The sequence below is a fragment of the Oryzias latipes genome, chromosome 24 (genome assembly GCF_002234675.1).
Source record: "Oryzias latipes chromosome 24, ASM223467v1".
In the NCBI taxonomy this organism is placed as follows: Eukaryota; Metazoa; Chordata; class Actinopteri; order Beloniformes; family Adrianichthyidae; genus Oryzias; species Oryzias latipes.
In genome coordinates, this window is record NC_019882.2 from 6,748,568 (window position 1) to 6,769,503 (window position 20,936).

The following is a 20,936-nucleotide window of genomic DNA, read 5'->3' on the forward strand; positions in this document are numbered from 1 at the left end:
AGTTTTGAGAAAATGCCCACATGGATCTAGTCGACTACAAATAGATGCATCTGAACGGAGTGGAGCAGGGTCCTTGTGGCCATCACAAATACGATTTGTTTTTAAACAGAATTTTTTCATCTACTCTTGATTCACAATGATTTCAATACGGAAATATTCAGAAATGCAATTTTAAGCTTAATTTTCTTAATGTATGTCCTCTATTATTAGAAAATGCATCAAAAACCTGTTAAAAACACCAAAAATCATCCTAAAAAATTAAATTCAGTCATAGCAATTTCAGGGTCAAAACTGCCTAACGTTATAAAAGATGTAAGAATGCACTTACATTCAGTTTCCTTCCTCTTGGAATATTTTATCTAAAATTATAAAATATTTTCAGCAAAAAAACAAACAAAAAAAATTACACACACACACACAATATATATATATATATATATATATATATATATATATATATATATATATATATATATATATATATATATATATATATATATATATATATATATATAAAATTCTTTTTAACTGATACTCTAAAGGTCCAAATAAACCCCAATCTTGACTTTTGCTTATTTTAGCCTCTTTGACTCATTCTCACCACAACTTTCCACCTCAGGGCCTGAAGTGACTCACTGAAGAATGTTGGAGAAAGCCCAAGGCCAGACATGAGTGGACTGAACTCCTCAGCGCCACTCACAGGTGAACAATGCTCACCACACCCTTTAACACCTATCTAAGCATTGAAAAGACTAATGCTGAGTCACATCTAATCCTGGAGTAATGTGGCACAAGTCCTTAGCAAAGCAAAGTTAGACATGTAAAATACTGGGCACTTTTGATAATATATTGTCAACTTGTTTTTCTTTGGGACTGCACAGTGGACACCCACACAAGAAGATATATAAGCATGTGATTTACTGCTGCTCTCCACTGCTGCCAAGCCTCTCAGTGTTGCATCACCACAGCAACCTCTGTCACCAATAAGTACATGACTCTACTTTATAGTTATGTTGTGTAAAATCGAGGAAGGGGCGGGCGGGGGGGGGGGGGGGGGGGGGGGGGGGCTCAGCCATAAGCCTTTTTTTCCATGTTTTTAGCCTCTCTCCCTGTACAAGCTTTCCTGTTTTTTATTAATTTAATTTAGTCAAAGGTGGAATTGAACTCTTTTGGAAATACACAGAGGTTCTGATAATGTCACAGTTCACTGATACTTCACTGTACGGACCACCTTTTGGCTCAGAAGCAACAACAGTAAAGCTGTCTGCGCATACCATCTATGATAAAAAATATCATTGCAGTTTATCCCTGAAAATGTATTCTTTCTGAAACAAAAGCACATTTTGTTGTTTTGTTTATTTCTTGATGTAATGTTTTTTTTAGTTGGATTTGGGCAGGGACAAATAAAAACCAGTGCTCAGCCTGCAGAGGTCATCCTTTTTTTAATATTCATATGTCATAGTACCTGATCAAATGCAATTAAATGGGCAGTCAAAAGTCTGAAAGAGCCATTTGGTAAAGGCTGGATCCCTGTTAAAGTTGATAGATTCTCCTGCATTCAAAGCACACTGTTCTTAAAATGCTTTTGGAGAGGTGTAAAATGTTTAATGTCAATCGGATACATTATTATCATAATGAGCAATGATCCTTTTGCATAATTACTATAAAATTAATGATTTTATTTGGGGGGAAAAAACAGATTATCTGTGAGATAAAACGTGCAAGACCAAATTTGTATTTTTATCCTGTTTTCTCACAAACTTTTCTTTTTTAAATTTTTTGCTTTGGTAAGAAGATTTATCTTATAGTTGAAGAATTCACCTATTTAATTCCAAGAATGTTTGTCAGGACATATTTAGACTGTTTTTGGCCCCATTTGGGACAATTTTTACCCCTTACCAAAATGTACACAAAATAAAACAGCTTGCATGGTTCGTACATGGGTCAGTCAAGCGTTAGCTGAGCTTGTAAAACCTTTTGGTTGCCAGCAGATGTGCTCTCAGTGTTTGTTTGGAACATTCTGAATCACTTCTGTCACAAACTGTAACACCTGAAATTAAAAATTAACAGTTTTAGTGAGGACATTTTGGTTTTTTAAAGGTAAATCCAGAACTTTTCTTGAAAGGTTTGATTGGTTTTAAACAGTGGTTTTTCAGCTTGCACTGCACAAGGTCTATTATGCATTAAATCAGCTTGTTGTCTCTGTTAGAAAGTTACAGGTTCACACTGTTTTAAACCCTTAAACCCACACCATGGTTAATCTACCCCCATGCTTCAAAGTTAAAGAAGTACCATTCAGTAAAGTTGACTCTTTTGTTTTCTCTTTTTTCCTTTTTATCCTGTTTTCTTTCTTAGTGATGAAGGTTTATCATTCTAAATGCTGTACTGTAGAAACAGGCACCAACATTTAAAAGTCTCAAATATAAAATTACCTAATAATGCTTTTTTCCCAAAATGACAAAATATTAAAATGAAACATAATCTGTTGCTAAAATTAAGAAAAAATTAAAGCAAAGACTTGTTTTCATAGCCTTTAGGTCCTCTATTATATAATATATAAAGTGCAGGTACGAGATTTTATTTGTTACATTACATCTAATAATTGTTGCCCCAATTCACAAATAATGAAAACATTATATAATAATATTTTGGAGCTGCAGTGTTTTCTATAAGTGCTACAAGACCATGAACAGAATACACTCTATGACATGGAAGTGATTATATTTTAGCAGTGGTATAATTCAAGGTTTAAATCACTTCTTTTTCCTTACAAATAAAGCACAGTGTCTGCAATTCGGAAGTTTACCAAGATCAATGTATTGAATCCGGTGGAGCTCCTCTCCTTCATAACCCCCCCCCCCCCCGCTCTTTAATTTAGCAGTTTGTCCAAGCGAATGTAGAACTCAGCAGCTGCATCCAATTCATGCACACTGTGTTTGAAATAAATACCAGGCATCCTTACTGAGGCAATCTTATCTGGAAATGTCATCCCAAAACTGTGAGTTTACACTTCAGATTTTTCACATCACCTCGATTGCTGATTGAAATGCCAGATTTTCTGAAAAAAATATAACAAGTGACGTAGATAGAGGAGAAAGAGGGGCAGGTGTGCCTCTTAGAGCTAGTGGGTGTCACAGGAAGCATCTTGTGTCTGAGAGTGACGCTCCAACACCACCGATGGTTCGTACAGCAGATCGTCTTCTCCAAGAGTGGAACTGTGGTCCAAGTTCACGAAGTTAGGGATGTTATAGTGAGACAAAAAGGCACACTCTCTTTCCATCCGGCTTTCCTCTACGAGTCCATTGAGAGGATGGTGTATCCCTGCTTCCTCCATCTCCTCCTCCATCTCATCAGAGGAACGAGTGGCTCTTCGCCTTCTGTCTTTGAATGACCCACTGTTATCCTCTTGGTTTTTCTCCCTCTGAGACCGATCTTCTTCGTTTACAAAGAAATTGAAATAAGTACGCGTCCCTGTCAGCAGCGGGCGGGAAAAGGCCTTATCGCTTTTATCTTTTTGGTCATCAATGTCCACCAGACAGCTCCCTGGTCGGTGACGCTTATCAGCACATTCTGGATTTCTGTTTGAGAATCAGAGAGAATCTTAAGTAACAACTCGGGTGGTAGAATGACGGAAAATAAAAGCCTATTAGATTTAATTTGCAGTGAGGATGTAGGAGACTTCTTAATATTCTCTTCAGCAATCACTCTGTTATCTTTCCTTTGCTTGTAATAAAACAAATACATATTCATGATTATTCTTCTCAGAAGTGTCTGTCAGATTTGCAGCATGTGGGGAGAAATGATGAGCACTGAACTGCCTGAACTCAGAGGTTTAAAAAGGAAAGCCTGCTTTGATACTCACTCCTGATGTGGCGCTCCAGTCTTTGTGAGCAATGTCAGAACAAAGAACATAAAAATGACAAACACCGCCAGTCCAACCCAGAATCCTATGACTATGGAGTCTGCAAACACAGAAAGGAAAGTCATGTTGGTTAGCACTCTTTAAGCGTTCATTTAGTTTCTTCTGTCAGGGATGAATCAATTACTGAGGAAAAGGGAGCCCAGATTTGATTACAGTTGTGATCTTGTTTACAAAGGTGGTCTTATCTTTAAATTAAATGATGATTACATCAACTAAATGGTTAACAGGCGCGACGTGTCACCTTTAGCTGATGAAATTAGGCTAAAAAATGAATTCAATAACTTATTCACAGGTGCTTTAAATTCATGATCCTAGTCAAGAAAGGAAACTCAATTCAACTTACATCTGTGCGCTTTGAGTCCCTCAAAAGAGACGGGCTCCTCGTCGTCATAATACTCGTACTGCCACACATAGTCACTGCGTCGTGCGCTGATTTGGCTTCTGTTGTGGATCTCGGACATTTTAAACCGCCGCTCCTAAACAGAGCATAAATTAATAAAAAAAAATCGAATTTAGAAAAAAAGCCACATGGATGGATTCGTGCTCAGCGAAGTTTGTGCCAAACCCCCACATACGTGATCTCCACGCTTCAAATGTGGGAATTCCGCTCACATGCTCTTAGCTGCAGTCATTTCATAAGGAAAGCCCTTTGATTTATTCCAGCATTGAACTCCAGCGGTAGACAAGTGAATCATGTGAAGAATCAGCTTCTGTCTGAGCTCCTCTGTGCGCACCACTTCATCCAATCGCCTGCGTGCGTGCTGGTGGCGCATGGAAATTACGCAGAAAAATATGTCTCATGGTCTTGTCTTTGAGATCGTTTTAAAACCACGTGTTTTCAGATGAGCAGAATTGACTTTGGATTAATGTGTTTATACCAAACCATTACTTAAAATTCAACTGTAAAATCATTAACAGATAAGCATGAAGACAATTCTCAAAAAAAAAAAAAAACTTTCCATGAGGATCTTAATGAAACTAAAAGGGTAAAATTCTTAGATCCAACAGGTTGTCCTTGTGATATACCCTTAAAAAAAGCCTAGACATCATTTTTGACCTGTAGCTTTCTTTTACAGAAGCAATTGTATGGATAAGTTAGTTTTTGCAACAAACAGGAAACTTAATTTAATATAAAATAGAAAAAGATGTATTAAATTAAACAATGGTGGATCATTATTCTAAATAAAACCCTCATAAATAACTACATTTGAATTTTAACTTGAACACAAATAAAATTGAGGAACATTTTAGTTGGACAGTAATCTCTTTGTGGGTGGCTGGAGTCTGTACAGGTTAAACAGCAATGACCGAAGTACTAAACCCTGAGGCACACCACTGTGCCTGATGTATAATACCAAATTATTCCAGCCTGTCTAATCTGTAGGGAATAAATTCTAATAATAGGAGATCATTGTTTTGCACTACACCAATAAAAATACACATTTGTAAGAACTGTATGTTTAAGAAACACTTTAGAGGCATTCAATTTTATCTGAAAAACAGGTGTACTATCAGTCCATGACCAGATTCCCCAATTTCTAAAGTTGCATATTAAATGCAGAGCGCTCAATGATCAAACGTTTATAAAGACATCAAAATGACCTAAAAGAACAAAGTAAAGTCTGATTTTGATGCTAAAAAAACACAGTTGTGTGACAAGCAGAAAAAGAGTAAAAACGTGTCAGCAGCATGCTTTTTCATACCATGTTTATAATAAGAAGAAACTCTGAGACATTCTTGCTTACCTTACAAACATGCAGAAAGCGGAGGGTAAATTATATTTAAAAGAAGCACCAGAAAACCAGGTGCTCTTAAAGAAGCTGTTATCTGCTTGCAGAAGGCCAATTATGAAAGAAAAAAAGGATATTTTAACATATTTTTTTACTTTTAGGTGTAAGAATTTTCTTGAGATGTTTGTTTATTGCAAACTGTTGACACTGCGTCTTTTGCAGAGGAAGATGACTTGTGAATATTCATATGATCAGACTATTTAGGATGAGCATGTTGCTAAAAAGATTGAATTAAAACAACCGTGATGAAGGATTTCATTTTGCACTAGAGGTATAATTGAATCTGCTTGTGGCTGGAAGTGCTCTTTTTAAGTGAGTGCTCTTTTCTCATGTCCTGCTAAAATATCCATTCAAGCAGGAGGCCTCATCATGGTTCATACACTAATTAAATGTTTTAGGTATCTTGTCAACAGCGGTGCTAAAGCAGCAACACTTCAGCTTTATTAAGTCTGGTAATCCATAACCAGAATGAATTTTCACACAGTAGAAATAATCAAATAAAGCTCTGAACAATCTTTAAAAGACTCGTTTTAAATCTTCATGTATTCAACATGCTTGAAACAGTTTAATACCTTGAACAAATACTACAAAATAATGCAAGTCTTTGTTTAGCACCATCTGGTGGTAGTTTTTGTGTTCAAACATCAAAGAAAAAATAAATGTCCTGGATCTCTCATGAGGTCTTACAAAAACCTCTTTTATTAAGAAAAAAGATCCAGAAAGAGATAACAAAGAGGCTTTTTAGAAATAAGCTTGAGTGAGCTATTTCAAGCTTCTACGCCAAACAAAAACATGAAGGTTTCTTCAATGACGGTTTCTGTCCACATATTTCCTTCATAGAACCACAGTAAATGCAAAAATACTTTTCTGGTTTTTGTGGACTAGGTGGACTAAACCCATAAGGGGCATGTGTCCAAAGGTGTTTCCCCCCATTGCTACCCACAGGCCCTAAACCCATGTTTCTCTAGTTGAGCTGTTATTTGTCTGCAGATGTGTTTGTTGCAGCTTCAAGGTGAGCATGGAGCCCTTATAAAATACATTTTGAATTCAGGTGAATGTAAATGCAAACAAGAAAAAGGCAGACTTTTTTCTCATTCGAATCGTTTAACTGATTTTTTTTTAATTATTTGATTTAAGTCTTGTATTTTAAACACAGAATTGATACACACAGCACTCTGTTAGGCAAAAAATGCATAGCTCCTTTCCAAGAGGCAATTAAAAAACCTTTACAGAGATGCAGAAGCTTTTGCAAAATACAGAGAAACCAAAAGGTAACAAAAGGCAAAACTATTAAAAAAAAACAAAGATAAAACACTGTGAGTGTATTATTCTAAACAAAAATATTAGAGATTGGCAAAGTTTTAGTTTTACCTTATAAAACATGTTAATGTTAAAAGATACAATTTTAGGTATACCGGTACTTACACAATTTTTGTAGATACTAACCTAATATATTGTCACCGCACGAGTGTGTGTGTGTGGGGGGGTTGGGGGGGGCATTTTCTTTTTCCTTGGGGGGGCCTGGCAAAAAATAATTGAGAAGCACTGCCTTAACTCAATAAAAACCACCCACAACTCACAACCCACAACTCAAAAGAGGATTTCTAATGGACTCTTGCCGCTCTGAAGAAACTATCCTAGAAAAATACCATAGGTTTTTTGATTTTGTCTAGTTTGAGTTTGTCTAAAAACGGAATAATCGTTATTATAATAATAAAAACAAAAAAAACTAGGAACACTTTAAAAAATGCTCAAAAGATGATTGGAGAGGGACCTTAAGTACAAGGAGTTAGAAGAAGGAACTCAAAGGTTCTGGCAAATGTGTTTTTGTTAAAATTACTTATTTAAAAAACAATAAGGCTTTGTTGCTTTTGCTTCTCTGTTGTAAATGTCGTCCTCTCTTTTACTTTTATTAACTGAAGTGAGTTTTTAGTACAGTTCAGTAACAGTTCAATTGACCTAAAAGCATAAAAAAAAATCAATCTGCACTTTCGAAGTAGATGCCACTTCTATTTGCAATTTTTTTTATTTATTTATTTATTTATTTATTTATTTTTATTATTATTTTTTATTATTTTTTTAATTTATTTTTATTATTTTATATTTTATTTTTATTTTATTTTTTTAATTAACTATTTGCAGTTTTCTGATGGAATATTATTGGAGTCACAGGAACAATTTCCCAATTTTTTTTTTTTAGAATACATTTATGCAACTCACAGCTTAAAAAGTCATGTTTCACAGTCCAAATCTTATATATTTATCCACAAATTTCAGATAAATGTAAAGGCGAGTTTTGGTCTGTTTCAGGCCTATATGTAGGCTTTTTATATTCTCTTAAGACCACTCCAATTTATGATTTTTCATTTATTCACTGTTTGAGCTATACTTCAAAGAAAACAAATTCTTCTGCTGATTTATTTTTAGTAAAATTAGAAATGAATGTTTTTATTTTAGTGTTCTTTCTAGGATTCTGCTCACATATGAACTACAGTTTAAAGCTGGATCTCGCCCCCACTGACTGCTCAAGAGAAAAAACTGTGGAGACCACCAAGCAGACAATGCTAAATATTCATACATTCCACATCAGTATTCTTGTTGTGTGCAATGCATGGAACTGGACAAGCGTTTGACATTATCCTTTATTCTCCAACATAATCCATGCTTCTAAAACCACTCACTCATTCTTTTGTGGTTTGTTCACTCTTAAAATGACAGTGTTAATACATAAACTGAGGGCTTTTCATGCAAACATTAACATTTTTAAACTCTTTCAGTCTTGTAGAATTTGCAAAACTCTATCATTTTGGATTTAATCCCATCTTTTTCTCTTAAGTAGATCAGCTTTGATAAGATTTTTATACCCTTTTGGTTGTCTTTGTACAACATAAACAAAAAGATGCTGCTTACCGAGGGGCTTCATAATGTAATCCCAGTGCAGAACAAAAGGCAAAGTACTGTCATGTTGACCTTTTGCGCATGAATTGTGTCCTTTCACTCAGTGGCAGATGGACAGTGACTGGAATTCAGATGGTGGAATAAGAAATGAACACAAACAAAGCAAAATAAACTGAAATCCCTTAAGGAGATTCATCCATTAAAAAGAACAGTTTTGAGCCTCTCTGACTTCATGTGATTTCCTCTTTATTTCTCATGTCCTGATTATTTCCAAGCTTCATAATTTAATACTGAATCATATTTTTTCAGTTTTTTTATTTATTTTCCTGAACCTTGCCTCCTCCTAGCCATAGAACATTGTTCCATCATTAGATGGTTTCCAAGGGAACACTCTAGACTTCAATTACACTGGGCTCTCGAACATTTCGACCCACTATCTAGCCGTTCTCAGAAAGCCGCGGAGCTTGGAGGATCCAGCATTACCAGGTTTAATGCTGATCTTTATGAGAACAGCATGGCATCACAGAAGATTAATCACAAATCCTTTTTTTTACCATAATATTTCTATCTAGCAGATAATGAGGATATGAACATCAAGCAGCCCTAATTAAACAGCTCAAACACAGCTAAAGTGCGGAGGCTGTTTCATCTTTCTGCCAAAAACTGTCTGCTTGGTTATTGATCAATGAGGCAAATGGAAGCACTGTCTCAGAATTAAGGAGCAGAAAGAGAATCCGCAGAGAGAAAACCAGTGTTCAGAATGGATAATGATCATGGCTTGATCAGAGATGCCAACTTGGACTTGAGACTCAGACCTGAGTTTTACTTGTTATTGTTTCCCTACAAGCAGTTTAAAGGTAGTATAAAGACAGATTTAAAATGTTCCATTTAACCACATTTTTTAAAACTTAACTTGAAATGAAAGCTAAATACTTAGACTTGACTTAATTTAAATTATTTGATTTTAGATTTGGCTTGGACTTGCAATAAAGAACTTATGAGCAACTTTAGACTTTGGACTTCCACAGCCACAAAGAAGCTCCAAACCCTTCAGAATAACACAATAATTATTTAATATAGTGGGACACAAAAAGTTGCAGCCACCAATTGTGAAAATTGTCCTACTTAAAATGATTAGAGAGGCCTGTACCTTTCAACATAGGTACACCTCAACTATGAGACAAAATGAGAAAGAAATCCAGAAAAAACACAAAATACGTATTTGGCCACCAACAAACAAGCAAGATTTCTGGCTCTCACGGACCTGTAACTTCTTCTGTTCTTCTATCTATATACAGTGGTGGACAAAATTGTTGGTACCCCTCAGTTAAAGAAAGAAAGTCCAACAAAGTCTAGACGTTCAAAAGTAACAATAAATTAAAATTGATTGAAAATGAAATAATCAAAATCAGCCATTACCTTTGAGTTTTTGATTAGCAGAATTATTAAAAAAAAAAAAAACTAATGAAATAGGGCTGCAAAAATGATGTTACCCATAAATTAATATTTTGTTTGCTCAAACTTTTGAGGCAATCACTGCAATTAAACAGTTTCTGTATTTGTCAACAAGCCTTCTGCACTTGTCCACAGGCATTTTGGCCCACTCTTCATGAGCAAACTGCTCCAGTTGTCTCAGGTTTGACGGGTGTCTTCTCCAAATGGCATGTTTCAGCTCCTTCCACAGATGTTCAATGGGATTCAGATCTGGGCTCATAGAAGGCCACTTCAGAATAGTCCAACACTTTTCTCTTTCTCTACCAACATAGAGCTGATGTGCCTTACCAAAAAGCTCCAGTTTTGTCTCATTTGTCCAAAGGACATTTTCCCAGAAGCTTTGTGGCTTGTCAACATGCATTATTCCAAATTCCAGTCTAGCTTTATGATGATTTCCTTTCAACAGTGGTGTCCTCCTTGGTCGTCTCCCATGACGTCCACTCTGGCTTAAACAACGATGAATGGTGCGATCTGACACTGATGTACCTTGATCTAGGAGTTCACCTTTAATATCTTTGGAGGTTGTTCTGGGCTCCTTAGTTCCAACTATCCGTCTCCTCAATTTGTCATCAATTTTCCTCTTCCGGCCACGTCCAGGGAGGTTGGCTACTGTCCGTGGTCTTAAACTTCTGAATAATATGTGCCGCTGTCGTCACTGGAACTTCAAGCTGCTTACAGATGGTTTTATAGCCTTTACCATGTTTGTCTATAATTTTGTTTCTAATGTCCTGGGACAATTCTCTCCTTCGCTTTCTGTTGTCCATCTTCAGTGTTGTACACACCTTTTCACCAAACAGCAACATGACTATTTGACTCCCTTTAAATAGGCAGAATGACTGATTATGGGTTTGAAAACAGCTGTGGTGTCAATTAAAGGACACACCCGAGTTCATCATGACCCCCTGGGCAATTAGTTCTCAGTCTTTTATGGAGGTACCATCATTTTTGTCCAGCCCTATTTCCTTAGTTTGTTTTTTAAAATAATTCTGTTATTTGACAACTCAAAAGTAATGGCTGATTTTGATTATTTAACTTTCCAATCAATCTTAATTTATTGTTACTTTTGAACGTTTCAAGTCATTTCAGTGAGCATTGTGGACTTTCTTTCTTTAACTGAGGGGTACCAACAATTTTGTCCACCACTGTAATAGACACCTGTCAACAACAGTCACACTCCAAGCTCCACTATGGCCAATACCAAAGACAGTCAGCAGAAACAAAATTGTTGACCTGCACCAGGCTGGGAAGACGGAATCTGTAATAGGTAAGCAGCTTGGTGTGAAGAAATCAACTGTGGGAGCAATTATTAGGAAATGGAAGACATAGAGGACCACTTATAATCTCCCTCCATCTGGGGCTCCCCACAAGATCTCACCCTGTGGGGTCAAAATGATCACAAGAACAGTGAGCAAGAATCCCAGATCCACACGGGGGTCCTAGTGAATGATCTGAAGAGAGCTGGGGCAAAAGTAACAAAGGCTACCATCAGTAACACACTACGCCATCAGGGACTCAAATGCCAAACGTGTCCCCCTGCTAAAGCCAGTACATGTGTCTAAAGTTTGCTAGAGAGCATTTGGATGATCCAGAAGAGGACTGGTAGAATGTCCTATGGTCAGATGAAACCAAAATAGAACTTCTTGATAAGAACCCCACTAGTTGTGTGTGGAGGGGAAAGAATGCTGAGGTGCATCCAAAGAACACCATACCTGCTGTAAAGCATGTGGGTGGAAACATCATGCTTTGGAGCTGTTTTTCAGCAAAGGGACTGGGACACCTGATCCATGTAAAAGAAAGAATAACTGGAACCATGTATCATCAGATTTGGAGTGAAAACCTCCTTCCATTAGCAACGGCATTAAAGATGAAACGTAGCTGGGTCTTTCAGCATGACAACCATACCAAACACACTGCCCGGGTAATGAAGGAGTGGCTTTTTAAGAAGCATTTCAAGGTCCTGGAGTGGCCTAGCCAGTCTGAAGATCTTAAACCCATAGAAAACCATTGGAGACTGTTGAAACTCTGTGTTGCTTAGCGACAGCCCCAAAACATTACTGCTCTAGAGGAGATCTGTATGGAGGAATGGGCCAAAATACTGGCAATGGTTTGTGAAAACCTTGTGAAAACTTGCAGAAAATGTTTGTTTGCTGTCAGTGCCAAAAAAGGGTAAATAACAAAGTTTTGAGTTGAACTTTAGTCATTGACCAAATGACTTATTTTCCATCTTCCACTTTCGGCTTCTCCCATCAGGGGTCGCCACAGCGAACGAGTCGCATGGTAGATTTGGCAATGTTTTACGCCGGATGCCCTTCCTGACGCAACCTTCTCAAACCGGGCTTGGAACCGGCAGAGGTAGAGAAGGGAACAGGGAGCAGCCCGGAGTCGAACCCTGGTTTCACGGACGGCAGGCGCTGCAAACCAGCACGAGCTAAACCGGCTGCGAGATGGACTTATTTTCCATCATAATTTACAAATACATTCTTTATAAATCAGACAATGTGATTTTCTGGATTTTTTACCTCTCATTTTGTCTTTAATAGCTGAGGTATAACTATGATGAAAATTACAGGATTCTCTCAACTTTTTAAGTGGAAGAACTTGCATAATCGGTGGCTGACTAAACATTTTTTTGCCCCACTGTATTTAGAATATAAATGTGGGCATACGACTTTATTCATGTAAACACTATTTTAGACAAAATGAACGTCTGCCAACTATGATTCATCCCCAAACCCAACTGAAAACCTTTTTTTAATTCTATTTCTTTTGTCTCATATTGTCAAAAAACAGAAATTTTGACAAAAAACTGTCATCACAGCTTCCTAATGTCTCTTTGTGGTGTAACTGTAGAGGTGATGCATCTGCAGAACTGAACGTGTCACTTTCTTAAATGTTTTAGAATGTCTTAGCATCCTATTGTGTTAAGAGTGGCTGAGCCACACAAAACCCCAGACAAATTTTAACTTATCATTGCATTGGTTAAAAAAAAAAAATAAGCAAACAGGTTTAAGGAGGGGATGAGTGAGCATCTGCTCCTTACTAAATAAAGAATCTCCACCCGCTGCTGTCAGACTGTTGACTTTGTTAATTCCAGATTAAGAAGACAAACATTAGAGTACGGATGACAAATACCACTGTATCCTGAAATATATTTAACCCATCTGACCTTTTTCTGTTAAACACACGAGCAAAACGGTGCTGTAAAATGCAGTCCCAGTCTTCACTAATTTATTTACAATTACCATTTTACATAGTTTTGTGAAAGCTCTAACTTTCCTCAGCACGGTTGCTTCAAAGCAGGATGTGCAGAGTTTTTTTTATAGCAGAGTTGAGCCCTGCATTAACAGCCCTGGTGAGTCATCTTTATTGCAAAAAATTGATTCAACTGCACAAACACGCACACACACACATGCACACTGATGATCAAAATGACTAAAGGCACCAGTTCAAGAAGCAGGAAAATAATTAAAAACGTATTTACGGCTAACCTCTAACTTGACTTTACATGACGGCAACTGGCTAATATGTGAAAGCATAATTCACATGAATTCCTGCCTTCCACAAGTGCTGCCCCTCAACTTTTTTTTTATTTACAAATCACAACTGAAAGTGAATAAATAAAGGACTGAAGTAAAAGAAAATGTGTTTAAAAAAAGGACGAGGAGAGTTTTGTCAAAATGAGCAGTAAAAGGCTTGAATTACGAGGCAAGACAGCATAATATCGACCTTGAAAATAAAAGGTGGTTAGCAATTGTTAGTTTTTAAATACCCTTAGACTTTTAGGTTAATGCTGAAAAAACTTTAGTGGTGTGTCGATCTTCCTGACTGTGAATGTTGCGTCATCAGCTACCTTCCTTCCTTTTGTCTCAATTCTCTCCTTTTTAATAATTTGGCTCTATCCTGAATGAGGGCTCATGGTTCATGTTTTGTATTATGTCCAGTTTTTCATTTGTGTGTGTTTATGGGTTGTGTTTTTCTGGTCTTTGAAGGGACATTGAATTGTACATCATTCAAAACCCAACAGGAACCTGAAATGTACTATTCCAGCATCTTTTGTGTCATAGTCTTACTCACTCTCTTGACACCTTTAGCACTGTTCTGTCAGAATGGGCAGGATGTGTTTTTGTAAAAAGACCACATTCACAAAACCCAGGCAGAGCATCTTTTGGGTGATAAGTATAGTGTATAAAAAAAGAAAAATTCGGAATGTTAATGGCTTTTTTTTGAAAAGCAGGGAAAATTAGGAGGTTTTAGGAATTGTAAAGTGTTTCTCAAAAACCTCTATAAAGGATGTGAATGTTACTTGGATTTCTAGAAATGTGCAAGTGTTTTATTTTGTGTTAAAATCTCTCATTACCAAAAAGAAACAAAACAAAACCGAAGGGAAAAAAAGGAGGCCAAACAGTGACTCCCTCTAGAGAGAAGACTGATCAGCGAAGCAGCACAGGCTGCCCAATTAGTTTTGAAACTGAAGAAGAGACTGGAAGAGAAGTGGATCAGAGGTTCTGTGTGCACCTTATTAGCTGCAGTCTCTAATCCCTTGTTTTCTGAGCTAGGGTTTGGTCAACAATAACAATGTATGTGTCAGGTTTGAGGATGCTTCTACAGAAGACACTTTTGAGATGAATGATGGTGTTTTTAAAAGGAAACAAATGAGAACAGGATACAATGCAATGCAGTTCAGCCTGGTAGCTTCCACAATCAATTCTGCACAGCTTTAAGAACCAGGCTGCTCCCTGGTGGTAGAGGGTTGGAAAGCACTTATCCAGACTTCGTTGATTCCTCGTAAAGATTACTTGACTGTGGTTCACATGGGGATTTTTAGAAAGGTACATGCTCTTCCTAAATGGGATGTGCAATGCAGTTTAATTATGTCCATCATAGAAGGTGCACCACAACTATCTATCCTCTCTGTTGTAAAAAAAAAAAAAAAAACAAAACAAAAAAACGCTGGCGTGTTTTAAACCCCCACAGTGAGCACAAGCCTCACTCCATCTTGCAGCAATGACAGCAGGGCACGTGTTTCTTCACACCTCAAGCCCAAATGGCAAAACTGTCAGTCACAGATAAAGAAAGGTTAATGGGATTAGAAGTTAGGAGTGGCAAACGTTTAGTCTGAAAGTGCTCTTGTTTGTCCTAAGCCGTAAAGAAATGCTTTAAAAAAATCAAGTTTTATTTATTTATTCATTTAAAATATCAAATGAGTTGCAAAAGTTGATTCTTTATGATTCAATGACAGCTTTAGACACCAGAAAATGTATTTTGGAAATTCGTTTTAAGTGTAACATGGAGGCATTTTTTGCGTATATTTCAAAAATAGTTGAGTTAAATGTATTGGCTCGTCTATGTATTTTTAGCCATTTTAAGCACTTGTAACTTTTTTTGTAATTCACACAGAGCCACATTCAAAATTGAGAAAGACAGACCATATGGTCGTGGTTTGCTCAAGTGTGAATTCTCACCTTAACACCGTGGCGCATGGAAACACTTGCGGACGCGTAAAAGCGCAATTTGGCACGGGCTGCCGGGCCCTGATAAAAAGGGGCTTTCAGCTTCAGTCAGTTTCACAACCTCGCACAGACTTTACGAAGAGCTAATCAGCGCAAGGGGCCATGCAGAAGGACGCAGACAGCAGTGGATTACAGTCTGGTTACGCCAGCGATCACTCCAACACGCAGTCCAGTCTGTGGAGACCGTGGAAAAAGGGAAATGTGGACAAATCGGCTTTGATGACGGTGAGCTTAAATAAAAATGTGACATTTAAGATTTGAATTCGAATTGTTTGATAGAAAGTTCAGTCAGAATTTGTTTTTCTCTTCAGAACTGCCAAACAGTGCCCCCCCCTGATGCCAAACAAAAAACTCCTCAAGTCACCCATCCAGTTAAGTATGTGAGGTCCTGCAGCTAAACCAGAGACTCTTCTTTATTATTTCCAGTCATTTTAACCCTTTTCACTTTTTTTGTGTGGAGGTTGTTTTGGCCGAAATCGAGGTGTTTCGATTATCTCTACCGAGATGCAGAAATTCTCCTGCGCAACTACCCCGTTCAAGCGACCATCTGCCCCTTTGCGGAATCCAGCAGCGACGAGGAAGACGACGACGGGAATGAGGAAGAGGAGGAAGAGGAGCGGGTGGAGAAGGAGCAGAACTGAATTTTAACCTTTGAAACTTTTGGGATCAAACCTGGCTTTGGTGTGGTCATATTTATAATTATAAGTTATTTGTGTAAATATATGTACAGAGCACTCATTTCTACTAGCAGCATTGCCTAAGTTATTCTTTTTTAGTTCACCATTTGTTTGTGCTTGGTTGATTAATGCAATAAAATGCACAAAATGTAACCTAATGTCTAAAGTTGTCTTCCTTTAAATATGTTTCTCCTGTGGTATGAAAAAAATAATGACAGTCAAGCCATAAGAATAAAGTTCAAGGGGAAAAAAATTAAATTGGATTTACATAAATGTTCATGAGAAATGTCAGAATAAGCCAGCTCCTTCATTTCTGTCATTGTTTTCATCAGTTTTTATTGAACATGATAAGTGCATATTCAAATTCAAAATGGATACAATTCCTCCTTAAACTTTCTCAAAAGTTATGGCTAAATTTTTTTCATAGTTTTCAAGTGGTCAAAACTCCATATCATAAGATATAGGTGAAAACTATAACATTTTTGTGCACATTTTTGCAAATGGACCACATAGTCTTTTTCTCTGGAGGGTAAACCTCTACAACTTTTCTTTCTGGATTATTTTGTGGGTTTTCAATCAATTTTTTTTCCATCTGACCCCTTTCAATATTTTATTTGTTTTTTTCTTGTTAATATTTGTACCATTTACAACAAGATATTTTATCTTGTAGTTATATAATCAGTAACATTTTTTTAACAACATGAAAAAATATTCTATGAATGGTCAAAACAAAGAAGTTGACAAAAAGTAAAGATATGAAGGATGATGACAAACCTATAGAAAAATTTGTAGTAAATCAGAAGTTATAATATTTTTTTAAACATTAATTTATTGGTTGCAATTTTTTGTATTATATTTGTTTTACTTATCTATTTACAACAATTTAGCTAAAGATGATCAGATTAATACAGTAGTTTATCATTTATCATTAGTGTCTTCTTATTGAACAAGATCAATGTTTGATATAAATTAATAGTCCAGTAAATGGGCAATCTTTGTAGATAGTGTTGTCCGCCTCGTGGGAACTTTTGGAGATCATCTTTAGGTGTTTGGTGGAGTGTTAAGTTAACACAGCATGTAGGTGGGAGACCTGGAAGAAACAAGCTGCACAAGTGTCAGTGCCTCTTCAGTGGTGACCTCCAGTGGACTTATTTTTGATTTCGATAATGTTAAAAAACTGCCAGATTGATTTTCATGCATATTTATTCTCTTAAAGTTATATTAGTCTAGGTCTAGGAGAAATAAAAACAACAACAACAAAATAATGGAAGCACGTAGAGAAAAATAAATGGCATAAATTAGTTGAGTGGTTGTGATGTCGTTGTGCAGAGCATACGCTTTACACATAATTATCATCTCCATAGTTTTGTTCAAGTGGTGACTCTCTTATATCCTTTGCAGTGTAGGGAATCTTGACTTTCCCATGCATGGGTGTCAAAGCTGCAGTGTCACTTTGAACGGTGTGAAATGTACACACCTTGAACTGCTACCCTGCCACACAACTGTTCTTTTTTCTATGCCTGATTATTTTGAATTAATGAAAGGAAACAACTGATAAACATTAACAATTGAAGCCAAATAGACAGAAATAGCAAAAACGGCAGGTGAGAAATCTCAGAGATGGTCTCTGAAATGAGTATTCTGGCTGTGAATAAAAGTGTGATTTGGGTTCCAGAAAAAAACATGGAAATAAAGACATTCACTCAAAAGTTTTGTCTTAAAATAACAAAAAATCTGGTGCTCTTGCTTTATTTAATTAAAAAACAGCAAATGTCACGATAATGTATTTGTAAACTTAGTAGTGTTTTTTCACCAGATCATTTTGACAGTGGGACATCTGGAACTGCATCGTGATCTGCATCCTGTTTGATGAGCACAGACACCAGCAGAAGGGAAGAAGTGTGACTCGCTGTGCTGAGAGCGGTTGGCCGGATCCCACAGTCACACCTCTGCTGGGGAGGGAACGGCTGCTGCAGAGGTGCAGCAGATCAGTGTGCAGAAGCTTGAGGTCCTCTGTTCAGAGGTATCACAGCTATGTGACACAAGGGGGCAGTGTTGTTCCTCACAACAGATAAAAAAAGAGGAAAGTATGTTTTTAATATTATTTCTATACTGTTATAATAAGTGTTCAATATAACATGTATTCTTTAATTAACTGTCAGATTATGATTGTAAAATAAGATAATAAGTACATGTGAATGTACAAGTCAAACTTACTCCCTCTTGGATATTTGTAAAAACAAAAGGGTCCCAAACCTCATAGTTTTTTCTTTTTCTAACTGGGTCGTTGCTTGATAAACTACTAAGTAGTGTGCCTCGTGAAAAGAGAAAAAAAAAGCTCATTTAAATAATTATTTTATAATATATTTCTATTTCTCTCTCTATGTATATATGTCACAAAGAATAACAGAACAGTTTTCCTGTGGCAGTTCCAATATTTGACCAATAGATGGAGCAAGAGGCCCGAAAGTGGATGCTCCCTGTATTTTGACGGTTATGAAATAATGCAGTTATATCATTAGACTTAACTTATGAAGGTTTGTCATAGTATTTCATGAGAAAATTATTTTCATTAAATAACCTTCTTTGTAATATATATATATATATAAAAACTTCAGTGTGTAAGTGTTTTTAGAAAGTGTATTTAGAAATTAATAATAGGATTAAAAAAGTTGTGACATAAAGTAAATGCATATATTGGATGTGAGAAATTAATTTAGTTGCTGTTATATATTTGCAGACTTTTTCTTATGCCTTTACAGTTACAGGACTGGAACTATATCTTCGTCTGCCAGTAATCTACACATTTCTCTGACAAAATTTGAAAAATGTTACACCACAAAACTCAGAATGAATTCATTCATGCATGTTTCTTTGCAGAGTGAAAGTGCACAGCTGCTGTGATTCCCCTCCATGCAAACACCACAGCTCATGTTGCTGTCTAAAAGATATAGCTGTTGTGCTTTTCTACACCTTGTTGTCTCACCCTACACTTAAATAGTTAGTTTCGTCTTTTCTCCCCGAGAAAGAGATAATTATAATTTCAGCAACGTTTGTCAGGTGATTATCTGGTAATCCCCTATTTCATTTGATAAGTCACGCATTGATTTAACTCAGAGATGGACCTAATGGAGTATCTTTTCCACAGCCACAGTGATTTGTATGCTGGGGTAAGAGGACATCGGTGGATAGGAGGCAGAAAAAAACAGCTGCTCACCATTCCTGTTCAGCCAGTCACTGCTGGTGAAAGATGAGCAACGGGAAGGCAGGTTCAATCGCAGCAACCTAAATGCAAACAGTAAATCACTGATATAGTGATGTGCAGTGGCTGTATTAGTCCTTTCACATAAAAGACCCTTGTTTCTTCTTTATATTCTTCCGACAGGCAGACAGGGGGATGGAAAGATGAAAACACAAGATGAGTGAAGAGAAAAAGTCCTGTTTGGTATTCACCTGTCTCTCTGGATCAATAAAGGTAATTTGGGCTGATTCCTCCCCGTAGGCCTCTTAGCAGATAGAAGGGGAGAGGGGTCAGCTACTGCTGAGCTGCAGGGAGCTGGAATAACTTAGAAACACACGGCAAATTACCCATTCAGCTTTTTCAATGCCTTGACAAGAGCCTGGATGTTAATGATCCATTCGGCGTGTATGCTGATGAAATAACCGCTCCGGGTGTGGTGTCCGTGTCAGTGTTGCAACTTTACGACCAAAGTACAACTTTCCCTGAAAATCCAGAAAATCCCCCGTGATCATAACCACAGAAAAGAGAGGAAGACCAAAGTCTGGTCATGGTATCACTTTACTCACGACGGTCTTTGAGAAAGCTGTGATTGCTACCAAGCAGTTCAAAGGGAGATTTTGATATCCATAGCTAAGACGATTTCAGAGGCAAGACCTGGGTGTTCAGACTCACACATAAATTACCATGGCAACAGGGGTGTCAGGTAGAATTGGAAAATTATTCCAGCAACACAAACGCACAACTATAATGGGAAACCAAGATTTTAAAATCAGATTGATTCTTTTTTGGGGGATAAATCATTCCTGAATGTGTTTGCCTTGTAAATTAAACCTCTTTAAAAGGGGGCGTTTTGCTTTTCCTCATTTGTTTTTTTCCACATTCCTGATCAGAACTTTGTGTCTCTGGGGATGCAGCAGGTCTCATTTGTTAGTTATAGGCATGGAGGTTCCCGTCCGTCATTCGGGGCTAGCAGTCTGAGAGGAATGTTCCATGTCAGGAGTTTCAGGACAGAGAAGGCTGTCCCAGGAGAGCCCAAACTTAAAGAGCAAACCAATCTCTGCCAGTGACTCTTAGGCGTACTGCTTAAAGACACACTGTTAAAAATCATATTTTTGGCATTTTAAACATGTTCTTGTGGCATTTTTCTAATGATTGAAGACATTATAAAAAAAATAGTTACGCCCAAACATGTATCTCTGATCTAATATCTGGCTCAAAGCTGTACGGCTGGATAGCTTCAATATTGCTTGGCACTTTTGTTGCACCGCTAATGTTGGATCGGGGTTGTGAGGGGCTGTAACCTAGTGGGAGAGCGTGTAAAGAGATAGGTGATGGGAAGTGGAGGCTGGCTTAATCCACACCAATAGTCCCACCTACCCCTCAGAGGTGAATTTCTATTGAACT

The 20,936-nt window shown here is 37.2% G+C and overlaps 2 protein-coding genes and 1 long non-coding RNA gene across 5 annotated transcripts; 2 read left to right on the forward strand and 1 right to left on the reverse strand.

The window, feature by feature from the left end:
* The first annotated feature begins 619 nt into the window (after positions 1 to 619).
* Positions 620 to 19,953, forward strand: LOC110017734. The gene is made up of 4 exons (XR_002872937.1): positions 620 to 702; positions 18,108 to 19,351; positions 19,440 to 19,560; positions 19,681 to 19,953. It is a non-coding gene; the product is annotated as an uncharacterized LOC110017734 (long non-coding RNA).
* Positions 2,705 to 6,052, reverse strand: mrap2 (melanocortin 2 receptor accessory protein 2). 3 transcript variants are annotated; one of them, XM_020714712.2, is made up of 4 exons: positions 4,535 to 6,052; positions 4,266 to 4,398; positions 3,863 to 3,962; positions 2,705 to 3,578 (listed from the first exon to the last, which is right to left on the reverse strand). In XM_020714712.2, exons 2-4 carry the CDS (start codon positions 4,381 to 4,383, stop codon positions 3,122 to 3,124), a joined length of 675 nt encoding a protein of 224 aa, XP_020570371.1. In that variant the 5' UTR covers positions 4,384 to 4,398; positions 4,535 to 6,052; the 3' UTR covers positions 2,705 to 3,121. The 3 variants fall into 3 exon arrangements, with proteins under 3 accessions (XP_020570371.1, XP_004083625.1, XP_023809099.1); XM_004083577.4 differs by having other exon boundaries at positions 4,498 to 6,051; XM_023953331.1 differs by having other exon boundaries at positions 4,266 to 6,051.
* Positions 13,719 to 16,444, forward strand: LOC101172782 (protein ripply2-like). Its single transcript, XM_004083457.4, has 3 exons — positions 13,719 to 15,839; positions 15,926 to 15,990; positions 16,075 to 16,444. The coding sequence occupies exons 1-3, from the start codon at positions 15,717 to 15,719 to the stop codon at positions 16,253 to 16,255; spliced, it is 369 nt and encodes a 122-aa protein (XP_004083505.1). The 5' UTR covers positions 13,719 to 15,716; the 3' UTR covers positions 16,256 to 16,444.
* Positions 19,954 to 20,936: the final 983 nt, after the last annotated feature.